This window comes from Microcaecilia unicolor, chromosome 11 (genome assembly GCF_901765095.1).
Source record: "Microcaecilia unicolor chromosome 11, aMicUni1.1, whole genome shotgun sequence".
In the NCBI taxonomy this organism is placed as follows: domain Eukaryota; kingdom Metazoa; phylum Chordata; class Amphibia; order Gymnophiona; family Siphonopidae; genus Microcaecilia; species Microcaecilia unicolor.
Window position 1 is genome coordinate 131,112,272 of NC_044041.1, and position 19,820 is coordinate 131,132,091.

General features: G+C 45.5%; 1 protein-coding gene across 1 annotated transcript in view; it reads left to right on the forward strand.

Annotated features, from left to right (window-relative positions):
- The window catches only part of KAT5 (lysine acetyltransferase 5), a 319,317-nt gene that overhangs the window by 202,154 nt on the left and 97,343 nt on the right, over positions 1-19,820 (forward strand). The window contains exons 6-7 of the mRNA XM_030220227.1: positions 2,360-2,443; positions 11,234-11,482. Of these exons, the coding sequence (XP_030076087.1) occupies positions 2,360-2,443; positions 11,234-11,482 (333 nt within the window). The remainder of the gene's footprint in view (positions 1-2,359; positions 2,444-11,233; positions 11,483-19,820) is intronic.

The following is a 19,820-nucleotide window of genomic DNA, read 5'->3' on the forward strand; positions in this document are numbered from 1 at the left end:
GGTAGCCTACTTGAGGTCAGCCTCCATTGAAAAGATTTGCAAAGCTGCAATGTGGTCTTCATGAGTACACATTCACATCTCATTGTCTTGAACAGAATACCCAATGTGACATTCGGTTTGGTCAGATAGTTCTGCAGAATTTGTTTGGTGTGTGCTCAACCCTCCTAGGCCTTTTTAATTCTGTTACAGACTGTACCCTCACAACAAGACTGATTGGTTTCTAGTTTGCCTTGCCGTTGCAAATACCTGTTGCCCTTGGTTTATTGTTTTCAGTAAGCCTGGTAGCAAGGGATTCCCATATGTGGGATATAATGTCCTGCTTGGCCTCACAGAAAACGAAGTTACTTTCCTTTAGCAGATGTTCTCCAAGGACAGCAGGGCATGTATTCTCACATCCCCTCCCACCTCCATTAGGAGTTGTATTCTTTTAGCTCTGGTATTGTACTGCTGGTCCTGCGCACTCATGTCAGGCAGGAAGGCACTTGCACGTGTTTGTGAGATGCTGCCAAAGGCTTCTTAAAGATACAGAAAACCAGGTAGAGTCCCACCAGGGCTTCATTAGATGATTTCACCCATACATGAGTACACATGGAGACCAACTGCTACAAGTGAGTAACTTCACTTTGTTGCTTGGCTTCAGCATTAGTAAATTGTTAAATTCCAGGACTGTACCATTTCTTTTAGCAGTATGTCACAGGAAACGTTGTGTTCTCTGTCTCCATATGTTGGTAAGATAGTGTAAATCCACATATTTGAACAGTCTTCTCAGGATTCAGGGAAAAGAAATTTATAGGTAAGAACAAATGTATCCTTAATATACTGCTTCTCACCAAGCATGATACAAATCCAGCAGCAAGAAAATGTTAAAACGCAGATGAGAGATGCTAAGCTATGTTCCCCTCCTCCCCATCCCCTTCCAGCAGTGAGTCATGAGTCACAGTAGGCTCCTGCCCACCCCTACCTGTGAAGCATGAATCAGTCTCAGTAGCATATGGAGAGATAAGATAGGACAGGGATGCCTGAGTTCAGCAATCCAGTTCTGCAAACAGATCAGGTTTTCAGGATATCCTTGGTTAATATGCATGAAAGAGATTTGCATGGATACTACCTTCATTATTTGCAAATCTATCTCATGCATATTCTGTAGCACAGGGCTTGACAAATCTCATGTGCCAGGTCACTGTTGTGACTAGAAATTTGTTTCTGGCACCTGGGATTTTTTTGTGTTGATGCTTTGGCGTCAGCTGATGCCATTTCTGCCAGATCTTCCTTTTCAGTGCATCGTGTGGCTGCTGTATGTGACTTTGAGCCACATGGTGCAGAAACTCTCATGTATCTCGAGATCAGTGTGAGAGTTCCTGCAGCATATGGCTTAACACACACAGAACCAACAGATGAACGGAAGAGGGGCTTTGGGGGGGGGGGGGTGATGTCTGACTGGCCTGCTAGGGTACAGACTGGAGGAGGGGAGGAAGCAGCAGCTGTCTGCCTTTCTGTAATACAGTCTGGGGAAGCATTAGTATTATGGAGGATGGCCGAATCGCTTGTTGGGTGTGGTTGTGGAGAGGGGCTAACTTGCTGGGGTGTAGACTGGGGAGGGTGGCTGACTGGCTTGCTAGGTGGTAAGAGCTAGCTGTGCTTCTGAGTGGTGAGAGCTGGCTGAGTAGTGAGGGCTAACTGGACTGAGGGGTAGGTCTAAGAGTGGCCAATTTAAAGGAAGAAGGGAGACTGGTTGGGGAGGGGGGAGAAATGGGCTAAAAGAGAGGGTAGGGCAGAGGGAGAGAGCAAGTCTGTGTGACGACAGGGCTGGGGGGGAGAGAGAGAGAGCGAGACAGGGTGACGATAGATCGGGGGAGGGGAGAGAGTGAGTCTGGGTAGGGAGGTGGGCTGCCAGTGTATATTTCTGCTGGTGGTGTTCAGGGGTTCTTTAAGACCCAGATATATTGTTTTTTTTTTCCCTTGGATAAGAAGTAGGAACAGCCTTGTAAATCAGGCCTTAAAGGAGCTGGCAGAGATCTCAGAAGAGAGTTCCTCTCCCCACTCCTATATCAGTGGTGACAATGGCAGTGGAAGAGTGAGTTTGAGAAAGGAGCCAGTAGCTAAGACCTAAGTTTTCGGACTGGCTACTAAATCCAAAGAAAATTTGTCAAGGCCTGCATTAGCAATATCCTGAAATCTGACCTATTTGTAAAATTGGATGCCTGAACTCCTGCATTCCTGTGATAACATGTGCTCAGAGCAATGAGGGACAAGTCATGACAGGCCATGGCCAACTTTTTCCAAACTAGCTGTGAGGCACGAGAAATTAAATAAACTGAGCTCACCTGCTAACCCATAACTAATCACTCTTTTATTCCAGAATGGCTCTGCAAGACGACCATTGGCTGTTGCAGCAGCACAGCCTGGGAGAAAGAGAAAGTCCAGCTGCTTGGGCACAGATGAGGTGAGCAGAGCGATCTTGGCTTATGGGAAAGGGCACTTGCTGTGTGTGGGGGAGTTGGGGGGATAACATCATTTATTCACTTGATGATTTTGAGTTTCATAAAATGTTGTACCACATTAAAATGTACTGTTAGCTGTCGAGGGATTTCATGCAGAGGCCAAGAGAAACGTGTTGAATTATTGGCAGCTTGTATTTTGGGGCAAAGCAATCAACAGCCTACTATTAATATCATTCCCTACTCCCAACATTCTCTTCACCAGTGTTCTGGTGTCTTTAACATTGACTATGTTGCAGCTGTCTTTAGTGGGAGGGCATGCAGGCAACTGGGAGAACTCTTCTCTTGCTAGGAGGCATTAAAGGGTTTGCAGGCAGCTAGGGGGTCTCTTCTCTTGCTTATTGATAGTGGGGAGGGTGTACCATCAGTTGGGAGAGCCCTTCTCTTGTTCAGAGGCAGTGGGAGGGTGTGCAGGCAGCTTGAAGCTCTCTTCTATTGCTTATTGGCAGTGGGAAGGTAAACAGTTGGGAGAGCCCTTCTCTTGTTCAGAGGTAGTGGTAGGGTGTGCAAGCAGTTGGGCGAGCCCTTCTCTTGCGCAAATCCAGACAAAGGGTGCACAGGCAACTTTTGTTCAGAGGCAGTGGCAGGATGCACAGGCAGTTGGAAGCGCCCTTTTGCTCAGTAGTAGTGAGAGAGTATGCAGGTAGTTGGGAAGGCTCTTCTGGTGGGCAAAGTTCACACAGTCCTTGTTGAGTATCATTGATGTAAAGTGACTATCCCTTCACAGGTGATAAATCCCATTTTATCTCTTGCGTCTTCCTGATAACTGCTAGAGAAATGCCCCCCACCAATTGGGTCATTAATTTTTTTTTTTGTGGTGATGCAATTTAACATCAGGTCCTTTCCTAAACATTTTAACTACTGCTTTGAAACATTACAGATCCAGATCCATCAGAAGTGGCCTTTATTGAGCTACAGTGCCGTTAGACTTCACACATAGCTATCTGGATTCCCCAGCTCAGCCTAGCCATCACAGTGATAGTCCCTGGTCAGAAACTTTGGTAATCAAGCTATCCTGGGCCCTAAGTTCAGCCACGGTTACAACTGTGTAGTGACTGAGATTCCGCTACAGGAGTTGTGAATGCTACCTTTGTAGCATTAGAAGTTCTGGCCCCGGAATCAACCCCAGATCCTTGATAAAGCAGTGCTGTCCTTGGGCCAGACTTATTGAAGAGAGTGTTAAAATATGTAGCCTAAACTAATGCTGAAAATTGTTCAACTTTTCTGCATTTGGTGAGGTGGAAGGAAGGTATAGTGTCCTTCAGGTTGAGGGTTGGAAAGGAAGGGAGTGGGTCAGGGCATTTTACCTAAGTTGTTGTCTTCATCTTCCTCCAGTTCCCCTCAGCAGCTGGTGGAAGGTGGGGATCCACAGAGCTCATGGGGCTGATAGGGATTCCAAGATGGATATCAGCTCAAAGTTTTATTCTAAAGCGTGCTTAATATTTAAGCTCATGTCTATGCCCCACCTACCAGGGGTTCCCTTCCTCAGTCCTATGGCAAAGATGGTGTCTGTGATGCAGATGTTTAATGGTGAATGGGTGAGCTGTGGCACTGCACATCCCTTACCTTTCGCTGATACAGAAATATGGATTTATTTCAGCTCCGCTGTTCATTGTCATGGGGATTTATTTTTGTTTTCCTTTTCCCCCTTCCTCCGACCACAAAAGTTCAAATAAATAATGAAATGTTCCCCAAAACAAATCCCCAAATCTTAATTTTTGCCCTGCGTAGCGGCGTTGGGCTGCGCCATTTCCGGCAGCAGGCTCGCGTTTCTTGGCATCGGCGCCTCATCAGGAAGCAGCAGCCGCTCCAATCTCGCAGTACCTGGCTTGCCTTGAGGAGGTAAGCTCTACTTCTTAAAGCTACATTTCAATATATGTATATACATACACACTTTATTTTTCTTTTTAAATCATATTTTTGGGTAGGAAATCTAGGCCATCAATTTGGGCATAAATGACTTGCACCCCAAGAAAGTGATTAATATATAAATATTGAATATATGCTTCAATTATGCAAGGTAAGGAATGTGCAGGGCTCCATTTTATTTTTATTTGTTCACCCACACATTTCCTTTAAAGATGAATTTATGTAAGGATAAATTAGGTCTTGCCTGCTAATTTTCTTTCCTTGAGGCTCTCCAGATCATTCCCAATGAATGAGTATGTACTTCCCTACCAGCAGATGGAGACTGAGAACTACTGAGTGACATCACCCTATAAGTCCAGTGCAAACATAAGCTAGTCAGTATTTCTATTGACCAACAACTAAAGTAGAACTAAATAGACTCCCCAGCAACCCAGGGGAAGAAGAAAACAACCAAACACATACCTTTCATTTTCTACTCATTCATTTTTTAAAGATATTTGTCAAATCTTCATTTCCGTTGTCCACTCCAGACGTTCAGAACAAGTAAACCACAGAATCCCACTGAAACGCCTGCGTGGTTTTGGGAATGGTCTGGAGAGATTCAAGGAAAGAAAATTATCAGGTAAGCCATAATTTCTCCCTCATCTTTGTAGACCATTCCTGTTGAGTGGGAAGTACAAAAGCAGTACTCAACAAGGGTGGGACTCCAACAATCCCTTCGCTAACACCTGAACCACCAAAGCTGCCTCCTGCTCTGTGTGGACATCAAGTTGGTAATGCTTCAAAAAGAAATGAAGGGACGACCAGTTCACTGCCCTGTAAATATCCTGAGCAGGGATCAAACAATGTTCTGCCCATGAGGGGGCCTGAACTCTGGTAGAATGTGCCTTCAGTTCTTCTGGTACTGCTCTACCTTTGAACAGACATGCTGAAGCATTCACCTCCTTGATCTATCTGACAACTTGTAGCTTTCAAAGCCACCTTATCTTTCCTCGGGTCCCCAAACAACACAAAGAGTCTTTCCGACTTCTGAAATTCTTCCATCCTCTCTATTTAGTTGATAGAGAGATTCTCAAGCAAACACAGGAACCATAATAGACTGGTTAAAGTGAAAAGGGAAAATCACCTTCCAAAAAGATGGCATCAGATGAAGAACCACCTTTCCCCCTGGGGGGGAGGGGGGGTTGGTAAGAGGAAATGGTTCCCACCATACACAGCTTGTAACTCTGAAATCCACTGAACCAAAGTGATGATAACCAAAAAGACTGCCTTAAGACAGAGATGACAAAATCAAGTTCAAATCCCAGGGAGGAATAATCCTCCTGAAAGAGGGCTTAAAATGTTTAACACTCTTGAAGAATCGTGCAGCATCTGAATGCAGCACCTGCCCCTGAAAACACGTCATTGCCGCTAACTGCACCCAAAGGGAAGGCATAGTCCGCCATTAACCATGCCATCTTGGAGACACTCTTAACACCTCTCTTACCATCGCATGTAGCACAGAGACTCCCTTGTCATCACAGCAATCCTCCAAACCTTAATGTAAGTCAAGGAGGTAGTGTCAGTCAAAAAAGCAAACAGGATGCTAGGAATTATTAGGAGAGGGATGCAAAATAAGACCAAAAATTTTATAATGCTTCTGTATCACTCCGTGGTGCGACCTCACCTTGAGTATTGTGTTCAGTTCTTGTCACCATATCTCAAAAAAGATATAGCGGAATTAGAAAAAGTTCAAAGAAGAGCGACCAAAATGATAAAGGGGATGGAATTTCTCCTATATGAGGAAAGACTAAAGAGGTTAGGGCTCTTCAGCTTGGAAAAGAGACAGTTGAAGGGGGATATTATTGAGGTCTACAAAATCCTGAGTGGTGTGGAAGTGAATCAATTTTTCACTCATTCAAAAAGTACAAAGACTAGGGGACACAATGAAATTGCATGGAAATACTTTTATAACAAATAGGAGGAATTTTTTTTTTCAAAGAATTGTTAAGCTGTGGAGCTCTTTGCTGGAGGATGTGGTGACAGCGGTTAGCATATCTGGGTTTAAAAAACGTTTGGACAAGTTCTAGAGGAAAAGTCCATAGTCTGTTATTGAGATGGACATGGGGGAAGCCATTGCTTGCCCTGAGATTGGTAGCATGCAATCGTGCTACTAATTGGGTTTCTGCCAGGTGACCTGGATTGGCCACTGTTGGAAGCAGGATACTGGGCTAGATGGACCATTGGTCTGACCCAGTATGGCTGTTTTTATGCTCTTATGTAACTCAGCAATGTCTTGATGACCCTCACATAGCCTTTTTTTAACAACTGTGCCTGTTCAAGAGCCACACAATAAGAGAAAGTGAGTTACATCTGGCATCTGAACAGGACCCAGGGAAAGGAGATCATCCAACAATGGCAATGACAGAGGATCTTTGACCTTCAACCTCACCAGGTCCCTATACCACCGTCTTCTCAGCCAATCAAGTGCCACCCTGGTGCACTGCAATCTACTGTATCACTTGATCTATCAACTGCCACAAAGGGAACACATAAAGTAACCCTGGATGGGGCCAAGGCTGGATCAAGATGTCTGTCTCTGTTAAGATGCAGTCTATTCTCCGACTGAAGAACTTTGGGTTATTAGTATGTTTTGCCATGGCCAATAGAGTCCTCAACACCTTACAGTTCTCTGAAAGGTGTCTTTCAACAGGGACCACTCTCCTGAATCCAGCCTGTTTCGGCTGAGGTAGTCTACTTCCCCATGTTGCTGGTCCCTGCAACACGTGCTGATGAAATTAACAGAAGATTCCATTCCACCCAATCCATGAGTTTGGCTGCTTCTTCTGCCAGCAGGCAACGCTTGGTAACCCCCTGGCGATTGACATATGCCATGGTTGTAGCATTGTCAAACAACACCCTGACTGCCATATGCAGAACCAGGTGTCAGAATGCCAGCAGAGTGATCCAAATGGCCCTTGATCAATCGCTTGGAGACAACCACACTGCCTCCGTTCTTGATTTGCAACTCTGCACTACCTGCCCCAGATCATGAACACCTCAGCTGTACAGACTGACATCTGTGGTTTCAGGATTCCATTTTGGCCCAAAACAGATTGCACCTATCCAACCACCATCTCACCATCAACCTGAGTACCTGGTAGCAAGACAGCTCTTCCAACCAAGGAGACCAAGTCGAAAACAAGGCTGCCTGGAACAGACGTGTATGCACCCTGGCGCAAGGTACTGCCTCGCCATCTACACTTCCCAGGCTGAAGGCCTGAGAGACCAAATCTGTGAATGGAGTTTCAGAATTCCCTTCTCTGAGAGTATTGAAGCAGACTCACAAATATTTCAACCTTTGTTTCAAAACCAGAGTACTCTTGGCCAAGTTCATATCCACTCTAAATGCTGCAGTTGAGGGACCACTTGATCTGTGACCTTCCTTCTCTCTTTGAAGGACTTTGCCCAAATCAACCAACCATCATCCAGGTAAGGATGCACCAAGACTCCTTCTTACCCAAGTTGTGCTGCCACTACTGCCATTGCCTTGGAGAATGTCTGTGGAGCTGTGGTCAAGCCAAAACCTCAAAGCACCTCTGATGTTCCAAGTGTGCAAATATGCTTCAGACAGATCCAAGGAGGTGAAAAACTCTCCACTCTGAACAGCTACGATAACTGACCTCTGTGTTGCCACGTGAAAGGACATGACTCGCAACACCTGGTTGATTCTTGATCCAGCATCAGACTAAGGGAACTGTCCCATTTGGGCACTATAAAATAAATGAAATATCTGCCAGAACCTTGAGATCTAGTATCAGACTAAGGGATCTGTCCCTTTTGGGCTCTATAAAATAAATGAAATATCTGCCAGAACCTTGTTCTTTGGAAGGCACGGGAACCTCTAAAGCCAGACGTCCGTCCACGGTTTAACGAACAGCAAGAGCCTTTTGAGGTAGCTGGCAGAGAGATTCTGGGAAGGTGTCTGGAAGAGGACGGCAATACTATAAGGAATAACTGACTCTTATGACCTCCAGGATCCATTGGTCCAAGGTTATCTGGGCCCATCTTCAATTAAACTGCTGTAGACAGCCCTGAATGGGCACTAACAGAAAATGAGTCCTCACATCTTCATTGGGAAGTGTAGGAAAAACCAGATGCCCCCGACCATCCCAAAAGGACTGAATGATTGATCCATATTCTAAAACCTGTTCCACTGAGTACCAACTATTCTGCCTGGACAGTATTGCCTCGTGTCCCTAAAGCGTCTTCTTGCTACCGAATAGGAGCCAGAATAAGACCTATGCTCAGAGAGCCTAGTAACCTTGCACTCCCCCCCCCCCCCCTCAAATCCATAACCAGCTTTTCCAGATCCTCTCAACAGCAACCTGCCCTTGAACAGTAGTTGACTTAGGCGTACATTAGAAGCCATGTCTGCCAATCAGTTTTGGAGCCATAGAAAGCTGCTCAGCCAATGCCATATTCTTAGCTAAAGCATGCACCAAGTCATATAAAGTGTCCACCATGAGGGCAGTACCATTCTCCAAATTCATCACATTCTCTGATACCTCTGTTGAATTCTCACCTGGAGAGCCCATCAAAGCATGCCCTTGCCATAAATGGCAGCCTGAAGTTTCAGAGCCGAAACCTCAAAAGACCTCTTCAAAAGAGCTGCCATCCTCCAATCTTGATAGTCCTTCAGTGCCACATCTTCTTCCACTGCAATTGCCGTCTTCTTCATAAATGGCCATACCAATGTGTCTACTTTCGGCAATCTAAACCTCTCCAGATCTGCTAAAGGCAGTTGGTAGAATCTAGCCATAGCCCTGCTAATCCAGAGAGCCACACTTAGAAGACTGCCACTCAGCCTCGACCATTCCCTTGAGATCCTTATTTGAAAGGAAATGTGCAAGCCAGCTTCCTAAACCATGCCAACGGGGTTCCCCTTTCCTAGGCACAGGGGCCTGCTCTTCTGAAAGAAACCTGCATGATGAGATAAGGAAGCGCTCTAGCCTGCAAAAGATAGGAAGGGTCCCCTGGAGGAGCATCTGGACCTTCCTTCAGAGGGTCTTTTTGCGTCAAATTCCTCCTTATCTGCCATCTCATCCAAAAGGAGCCATGGTTCCCACTCAATCCAGGTCCTCCAACCCTACTCTGTCAGACAAATGCAGCTCTTTGGCCTCCAAGAACCCCTCTGAATCGTGGGTCCCAGTGGACTCTAACCGAGGAGGAATGAAAAGTTCCTTCTTGAAGCAAAAGGCCTGATGGAGAAGTACCACAAACTCTGGGGATAAAGGAGATCTGCTGGTTTTCGGAATCCTGCAGAGTGAGCACTGAAGGCTCATCCTGTAGAAGGTGAACAGTCGAGATTACATTCAAAATGGGTGCATTTCCCACCAGAACCAGCTCCTCTGAGCTCTGCAGACCAGACTCAACCCCAATGTGCAGCACCTTCAAGGCCGTCCGCCCTGCCTTAGCGCTAGTTCCAGCAGTCCCCGAAGCAACCACATCTTCGAGGCCAGGCTCTGCATAAACATAACAAAGGCTGCTGGCTGGTTACACTACACGCCACATGCCACAAGAAGCACTGCGGTGTGCCTTGTCAGAAGGGGCAGCCATGCTATCCGGCAGTGGCCCCACAGTTTCTGGCAAAACAGAGCTGCTCACTGTTTCAACTAAGACCTCCCCACAGCCCTGCAGAAAGATCTGGGGCTGAGTCCTCTATCTTATAATTAATTCTGTGTGGGGGGTTTTAAGCTGCTGGTTGTTTTTTGCCCTGGGGGTGCACTCTCTGATGTTTAGGTTCCCACTTCTCCTCACCTACTCTCTGTACAGAGTTTTCCTTGTGCCTGCCCCCCTCCCCTCTTTCATACTAGGAGGGGTTCCTTGAGTATCCCCTAGGAGAGGAAACAGAGACTAAGGGTAATCAAACCCCCAAGCTTGGATTTCTCTTTTTGTAATTACAGCTACTCTTCTTTCTCTTCTTTTTTTGTGGGGTCAAAACTGGCACACCCAATCAACTACTCAGAAGAGGACTGCACAGGTACTCATCTACCATCTGCTGGAGATTGAGAAATACTGACTGGCTTAGTGTTGCATGGGACTTACAGGATGATTGCACTCAGTAGTTCTCGGTCTCCATCTGCTGGTAGGTTAGAATATACCCAGTCATCAGGAATGGTCTGGAGAGAAGACAAGGAAGAATAAGTTCAGTGAAAATAGTTCCTTTAAGGGATTATGAGTTTCTTGGGCATGGGTGGGAGGGGGGCAGTTAATATTCCTGCTGAGATCTTAATTTTTTTTAAGGGCAGTTATTACTCCTCCTGAGAGCTTAATTTTTTTTTAAAGAGCATTCCCTTTAAGGAAAAGGTGTGTCGTAGGTTTACTTCACACTCTCACATAAATAGCTTTTATTTTCAGTTACATAATTATGATTTCTGGAAAGAGATATTATGTGAAAATATTGAGTGATCTGGGCCTCCTTGAGCCATTCCTCAATGAATTACACTTTTCCTTTTGGTGAGAACTCTTATTACAGGCATTCCATATTTTAAAATTTTTGGTGGAGAAATTTAAGAATTTTCTTTGTCAACTTTACAACACATGATTTTTTAACACATTCTTCCTGAGAATAATGCACTGTAAAATTCTAATTTGGGAGGCATTATTTAACCAGAGATGATACCCTTTGCTCTACAGTTAATGTGCTGGGACAAATGTAGTACCGTGACAATCCATCAGCAGTGCTTTCTCTTAGTGCCACAGCCTATCCTGAAGCTGATGACACAGTCTCTTCCTCAGCATTGCTTAGTGAATGTCATAACCTTGTGCCAGTGTCAGACTTTCATTCCATGTTAAGCTGATTGTTGCCTGTAACTTTCCTGCAGGACTCCCAGGATAGCTCTGATGGCATCCCATCCGCTCCACGCATGACCGGCAGTCTGGTGTCGGACCGGAGCCACGATGACATCATTACCCGCATGAAGAATATCGAGTGTATTGAGCTGGGCCGGCACCGGCTAAAGCCCTGGTATTTCTCACCATACCCGCAGGAACTCACAGCCTTACCAGTCCTTTACCTTTGCGAATTTTGTCTCAAATACGTCAAGAGTCTGAAATGTCTCCAGAGACATCTGGTGCGTGCCCACAGCTGTAATTTGAGACAGGACATAGTAATAAAACATTTGTATATACTATCATGAAAAAATGGCTCAGAACAGTCTATTTAGATTGACTCTAAATTTTAAAAATACATTACAAAGCTGTGCTCAAATTTAAACAAGATACGTATGTGTTGTCATAATTGTAATTTGAGGCAGACCATGGAGGCTCAATGGGAATTGTCTGAAGGGATACCTAGGGATAATTTTATATAGCACTTTCATGCACATAAAGCATGTTCCTTAGCGTTAGCAGCAGATGAATTCAGTGACGTGGGTTCTGACCATCTACCAGCAGATAAGATAGAGAGCGCTGAAACTGCACTGCCTTATAGGACAGAATGCTCCCTGGTCAGTCAGTATTCTCTGTCTCCAGCAGGCGGATGAACGGTCTCTCACAAGCTCCTGGTCTCATCTGATGGTGGTTCCTGTTCTGAGTCTCTCAGTTTAGTAGAGCTTAAGGTGTCTGGCTGAGTGGTGCCAACTTTAGGGGGTACACCTGCTCACTTCAAGTCTGTCCCCCACTTGTCTCCAGCCCTTCCCTCCCTTCTCCTTCCTCACAATAAAAAAATAAAAACAGAGGAGCAGTGGCTTTTCACTAGCCTTTGCTTTATGTTTCAACGGTTTTTATTGATGACAAATCAGAAAATACAACTTTACTATAACACATTAATATCATGTTTGACAGTAACACAACTGGCACTCATCCTTATTGATAGTCATCAAACTTTTACATTTTAACCCTCCCCCTCAACTATTTATGTTTCAACAATTTGTTTATTGATGACAGAACAGACAATCATCTCCAACAAGTGTGATGTACATAAAGTCAAACATCAAAATTTGTTCCCCCACAACAGAACATTAATATCAGTCAGCAAGCTTTGTCTGTTATCTCCCCCCCCTAATATTCAACAAGTTAGTACTATAGCAGTGTTTTGTCCCCAGTGCCAACCTTTAACATTCCCCATTGGCCACACTGCTCCCGAACTGAACAGTGCTTGATCGAATGAGATGGGTATTCGCCCCCCTAGAATCCCCGATAAAAATCGGGCAAGAGCTGCCCAGAACTTCCGAATGGCCCTACATTGCCACATCCCATGTGTTAACGATGGCATGCTCGCCCCACATTTCCTGCATTTATCCGAGTCTTTAACCCCTGCTCGCCATGCCTGCTTACCTGAAAAGTATGCCCTGTGTATTGATCTGAAATGGCATTCCTGCAACTCTGCACTGTGCACCACCTCCGGAATTCTTTTGAGTGCTGTTAAAACCTTCCCTTCTGTTATGTTCCCCCCTGCTTCCTTTCTCCAGCGATCGACCACCTCGCTAACATCCCTCTGAGGCTTAAATTCTCTCAGAACCTTATGGAACCATGATACTGACACCTGTCCCGCTGCATCTCCGGCTAGAAATTCCCTAACCTTCCCCCCAAATTCCGTCGATAGAGTGGACTGGGGCAGACCCCTGATATAATGCGCCAACTGCATATATGCCAGTTCTGTCATAGGCCCTCCCGCATATCTCCCAGAGAACTCCGTATATGGTATTACCTTCCCATCAGGTTGAACAAAGTGTTCCAGCAGGGATACTAGCCTTTGCTTTAGCTACGGCTGTTTCTTAGAGAGGGTGAGTCTGCTGCTTCGGGCAGCTGGGTGTTTCAGTAGCCTCCATTGCTCTGCCACAAGTCTCCAGACTCTGGCCTGCAAGGAGACCAGTTTCAACTTCTTCAGCACTGGGTTGATTGTTGCCATAAGTTGTGTTTACTTTCAGGTGGTGTTTTTGGAGAGCTGCATAAGGGCATTAACACAGCGATCTCTGGCTCTGTGGAACTGGGTTCAGATCCCATTACAGCATCTATGCCTGTTGTTTTGTTGAGGCCCACACCGTTGGTATGCGCGGGAAACTTAGGCTGGGGTTTTCCTTAGCGCCCTCTGGGTCCCTGTGTTTTCTTCAGCCTGCTGCTACCATTTTGTTTTCCGGGACATATGGAATCCTTACCACATGTAAGGTCCTGTGGCGACTTTAGCAGGCATAATGGACATCCCTTCAGTCCTTCCCTGTGTGCATTGCTTCGCCGAACTGGTTTCAGGGGCCGAGCCCTGTAGAAGTGGTGCCTGTTTGGCTACGGAGTCTGCCTGTATTGTGGCACTTGTAAGCCTCTGTATGTGATGGGCCGTGGCACAGCCGCTTTCTCCTGATGTTCTGGTACTTCGTTCTCCCCTCCGTCGCAGAGAGGGATTTGTTCAGTTCTGATGATTCCAGGCAGACATAGCAACGCAGTTGTCGGTTCCCACGGCAGGCTGCTTTCACACCACCTCCTGCTTCAGTCTCTTCCATCCCTATGCCGCTGAGGAGGCTTAAATTGGGGGCCTTCAGTCTGCGATCCGTGCCTGGGATTCTGTTACCGCTCGTGGGGCGCTATTTATCATGGGAAGCATTCCCTTATGTTGGACTGATATTCTCCCCTATTCTGTTATGCAGGTTGTGCCGACACTTTTCTGCTGGTCAGGGGTGGCCAGTACAGTGTATGGCCTTTCCGTGGAATTCTCTATGGAGCTCTGTGTGTCCAAATGACAATTATTTGATGGCTACTGAAGCCTTGCCTTCCACCTTGCTGTTAGTTTGTGGCATGGTCATATCGGGGGTGCAGAGCAAGCACCTTGGGCACCTTCCCTTTCACTCTTGTGACTTAGGGTTCCCCTTTCGCTTCCTTTTACGGTATAGATTTTCCTGTGTGCTCTTTTCTGAGGGAGTTCATTTAGTGATATTTTAGGGTGTTCTCAGCTCCCTGGAAGATTGGAACTTGTTTTCCTACTCCTGGCCTCTTTCAGGGCCGGTTGAAAAAGGGATGCTCTATCCTGCCTGGTGGGAAAGGTTTTGTGCAGTGGTTTTTCTGCTTCTCCTCTTTACACAGGAGTTTAGTTGTTAGGCCAGCTTGGGGCTATTGGCTCTGGGTTTCAGTGAAAATTTTTCATTTTTGGTGTCTTTGATCTCTCCTGGTTCCCATAGAGGCTCATTTTCAAAGCACTTAGCCTCCCAAAGTTCCATAGAAACCTATGGAACTTAGCCTCCCAAAGTGCTTTGAAAATATGCCTCAAAGTGACCATGGAATCTGTATTGCCATTGGGGGGTTGATTATTTATTTATTTTTGTTCAGTGCAGTGTAATAGTTCTTGAGAAGCACAACTATCATTCTGGAGGGTGGCTGGCTTTAGACCTGTAAGTCACAGGTTCCAGGCTGGTTGGGGCATGCTAGTCGCAGCCGTGACCCTTGCCTCTATTTCAGCTGGGGGCGTGTTTTCCCTTTTTCTCCCTTCTTGATTGCTTTGTCTGGCACTTCGTTGCATGACTGGGTCAGTAATACATGGTAACTGTAAGCTATTTATGCAGCAGCTCCACTTTCTGGTATTGCTCACTGGCTCTGGCCAAAGCTGTTGAATGCTAGCTACAATCACCGCTGTATCTGCAGAGCTGATTGCTGTCTGTCTTGTTGTCCTTACATGGTTCTATTCTAGAACTTGAGCACCTTTTCAAGATATTGGGCAGTTAGCGATTTTTGCAGAGCTACCTGAATGTGAATGGAAGGAATAGCGGTTGCCGCAACCACAAGTGAGTGAGCATAGAGGGCCAGAGGCTGCTGGCTCTAGTCCCTCTGCACCTTGCCACCGTTTTTGCACTATGATACACCATCTTTGGCTGCACCATCTTGTTCTGCCTGTCAGCCGCACTTCCTAACTCCACTGCACACCAGGCCAGCCAGCTGTAGGGCACGGCCACACTAGCCAGTTCTAGACACTCTAAGCCAGGCATTAGCTCGGCCTAGGCATCAGACAGCTCAGGTGGCTTCTAAGACATGGTGCTCCCTATGTTTTAGTGGAGAGCTTTTGTTAGGGGAGTTTTGGCGCAGTTGGTTAGAGACTTTGGTCCATTCTGGTTTCATTTGATAGAGGACATGCCTCAGGATTCCTTCCTCCCAGCATCATCTGAGGCCAAGTTCTTCAGTCCACACAAATCACACTTTCAGAGTTCCCTTTTCTCAAGACAAGTTGCCTTTCAAGCTGCTGGACGATCTCGGCTTCGAGTCCCCCTATACTTTTCGCACCCCCCAATGATGGGATCTCGGTGCTGTCCTTGAGTTTGTGGTAGCATGACACCTCTCCGAGTTCCATGTGTACTGGATCAAACAAAAACAACAACAAAAAAGATAATCCTCAGTCCAGGACTATGCAGGGCTATGTAGTGGGGCTCTCCCATTCCCCTGTGGTCTCATTCTTGGAATCTCCATGTAGGCTCCAGCACACTTATCAGCCCGTTCTAGCCACCTTACAACCGCTTATTCATGTAGGCACTGAGGGTGTGTTCCTCAATGAGATGGGGGGAACAGATTATTCCTTTTGCTTGTTAGTTCCAAGCAGAGAGATTCTTTCCACCTGGGGTGGACTTCACAGAGTCCACCAAGTGGGAGAGGTTCAACTTTTCCCAAGTGGACATTGCAGTTCGTATTTATTACAATGCGGCAGGTGAGTTACTTTCCTCCCTGGCTGTCAAGGGTTTTCATATTTCCATTTCCCTGTTGCACAGGATATTGCTGTGCTTTTCGATCCTTGGGTAACATTATCCATGTCATTCAGCCTTTCTGCATTACACAGGACATGTTTTTCAAGTGGTGATGGCAGGCTTCCTTCACCAGAAGGGGTGGCTGGTTCATGTGACTTTTCCTTTCAGGAAGTTGACATGTTTCATCCACACCAGCTCTGTTCTCCAGTCTTTTGGATTGGAATTCCATTTCTATACAATCTTAGTGTATCGGAGAGTGCTTCCGGCACAGTTTCTTCCTGTTGCTCATCAGCGAGTATTAATGCCCCATCAGGTTCTGTTTTCCCTACTGAGTCCTGGGGTACGGGAATAGGCCAAGTGCTGGGCGCCATGGCCTCTGTCTTGGACATTTTTCCTTGGGTCAGATTCTTCGTCAGATCACTTTACAGGTTCCTTCTTGGCTATTGCTCTCCATGTCTCTTGGACCCTCCCAGACAACTCGGCCTTATCTAGGGAGTCTGCGCATCCTTTCTCTACAAGTTCAGCAGTCTTGCTCGGCAGGCAGCTATCTGCAGCTTGCATGCTGTTAAGGCCTGCCCTTGCTGGATGCGACAGGTTTCACATTCTTTCCGGAGACCGACAGTCCATCTTCTCTTGAATTGCCAGTTGTAGAGACAGAGCTGGCATATTTGGCAGATTCCTGGTTTGAATTGCTTTGTGAGTCACCCAAGCAAATTTCTTTGGTGATCACAGCTTGTCGGCTGGGTTTGCACCATGGGGTGGCAAATACATTTGTTCACAGCAGTGGCTAGTTAAGCTCCCTTTTGAGAGCACACTGTGTTTGGTGAGGGTAGGCGAAGTTGATGGAAGATCTGAATAATCCAAGACTCAAAATCTTCTTGGGGATGTGCCTACACATGCTTTCCGGTTAGGTTAGCTAGCCGTTGTTGGAAGCTCCTAAGAGCTATTATCCAGGGCAGGCTGGTTTTCCATCCAAGATCTGAATTTTGTCCCAAGCAGGATTTCGGAACTCCAGATTTTGTTCTGTTGAGATCCTCTGAAGGAGTGATTGGGCGCACAGTCCCATCATTCTTCTTGCAGTGGTTTATGCCTTTTATCTCAATTCACTTTTGTCTTTCTGCCTCTCTGTCGTTTGCCGGGTACTCGTTCATTATTTGGACCGGACTAACGAGTGCTGTTGGGCAACTCATTTGTTCGCACTTTGCTTGGGCCCTTTACAGGCTTTGCGTCTTTCAAAGTCAAGATACCTTGCTAGGTCATGGGGGCTACTGCGTCCGCATACTTCCTTGTGGGTGCTACACTTCCAGCCTAATGCTGGGAGCCCTCTTCATGAGCTGTCTCATTTTCTTGGACAGAAGCCTGTCTGTTCTACCTGGAGGATATCTGTAGGGTGGAGTCATGGTCTTCCTCCCATACCTTCTCCAGGGTGTCTCCGCTTCGTCTGATGCATCTTTTAGAGTTTTGGTTCCCATCCTAGTACTGGACTGCTTTGATACATCCCACAAGTCACTGGATTCGTCTGCTGCTGACGCTAAGGAACAAGAAATTATGTCTGACCTGATAATTTTCTTTCCTTTAGTCGCAGCAGATGAAGCCCACCCTGTTTTTCTGGTGGTTTCTGTTGGTTAGATCTCTGTTGAACCATGTTGCTGCATTTTTACATTTTAGATGGACTGTCATATTTGGATTATGTGTTGGCAGAGCTGGGTTTTTCTCTTTTTCCCTGTGGGGAAGGAAACATGCTATAATTCTGTATTCCTGTGCTTTGTTATGAGAGATACTGACTGATCAGGGAGCATAAGGCAGTGCAGAGTCAGTGCTCTCTGTCTCCATCTGCTGGTAGATGGTCACAACCCACAAGTTACTGGATTCATCTGCTGTGACTAAAGGAAAGAAAATTATCAGATAAGTCGTAATTTCTCATTACACACAAAAAATGGCTTTCATAAAATTGTAACCAGGAAAAAGGAGGGAGTAGCCAAAAAAGCATAAAGTCCAATCTAATGAAGAAGATCTTTGAGATTCTTTCCAAAGTCGTAGAAAGTTTATTGTGGTAAATACACATCTGACACTCGACACGGCACCTTACTAGGAAGGTGCTACATGCATAGACAGCACTTCGCTTCACCGTGCAGTTACACTGTCGGCAGCTTCCTAGTAAGGTGCCCTTATTCAGCTTTTGATACATTTAGTGTCAAGATTTTTTAGACAAATCATTTGTCACACTCTCACAGACTCCTGATGCAGGTAGATATGCTGAAACACGGCACCATGTTGCATCTCAGAGGTGTATTTACCATAATACTCTTTCTACAACTTTGGAAACAGTCTCAAAGATCTTCATTAGATTGGACTTTATGGCTTTTTGGCTGCGTGTTGGAAGTGATGTTTGATACCCTACTTCCCCCATTTTTGTAGTTACGGTTTTTCATAGTGGTATCATTGTTTCTTCATCTTGGTGGTGTTTCTTTCATAAACTTTTGCAGTTATACATTTATAAAAATATAGGCATTCTGCAAGATGTTCTGTTTTTACACAAACTACAGATAAGCCCCTAGGAAAGCCTATCTTGTGGATTTGTGACCGGTGCATATTTTACAAAATATGTGTACACATGCACACATTTACACCTTTGGCGCAGGTGTAAATTTGTATGCCACAAAGGCACATAGGGGCCTATGTTATCTTCATAAAATAGATATACTTTTGACACTTCACATAGTAACTGTGTTCAACCAGATGATTTTGATATTTAAATTATTTTATTTTCAAATACCAAGGGGTCAGTATTCAGCTGGCAGCACTCAGTGTTTTGCTGACCTCTGCTGGTGTTATGTCCAGAAATTCAGTGCCAGGCCATATCCAGGTTTCAGCATTGAATTTCTGGGTTTACAGAGCGCCACACCATAGCCAGTTAAATGCAATATTTAGCACTTAACCAGCTATGGGGCACTGTATAAAGATAGGACTGACTTTTATGCGGCCCTGTTTACATGGTTACCTTAGCCAGTTACATGCTGATTCCTCCCCCAGCATGCCCCCAAAATAGCTGGTTTTCCATTAGGCACTAACCAATCATTTTCAGCAGCACTAACCAGTTAAGTGCTGCTGAAAATGACCACTTTGTACCGAAGAAGTGATTAAGCAGTCTGGATCCATTTCTGACCAGTTAAATCACTTTCAGTATTGACACCCCCCACCCCCAAGTTACTTAGTTGGAGTTATCTATCAGTATGAACCTACTCGTATGCTTGGATTTTCTAATCAGAAATTGCTGGAAACCCTGGCCTTAGATTCGGAACAAACTGCTTGTGGATTTACGGGAAATGCCAACATTGACTATGCTTAGGAAGAGTTTATTCCAAAATTTGTAAGATTATTTTAATAGATTATGGATTAGAAACATTTGGCTGCTGTTCTTGTTCTTTTTCTCTATCTTAAATTGTGAACCACTTTGAATGGATTTATCCATTCAAGTGGTATAAAGCCTGATGATGAAATTATTCCTTTAGTGTATAGAATTGCAGCTGTAACTTAAGGCAGGCTGGAGAATGGCCGGGAAGTGTCTGTTGAGATACCTAGTTGGTGTGTCAGGTATCAGGTGTAATTTTAGGGAGGTTGTGGAGGGACCGGGGAAGTGCCTGAAGAAACATAGTGTGAATTCATAGCTGTATGTCAGTTCAGGCTGGGAAGGGAGATGTGTGCAGCTACACATGATAGATGGTCACAGCTGTAACCCAAGATAGACCACAGA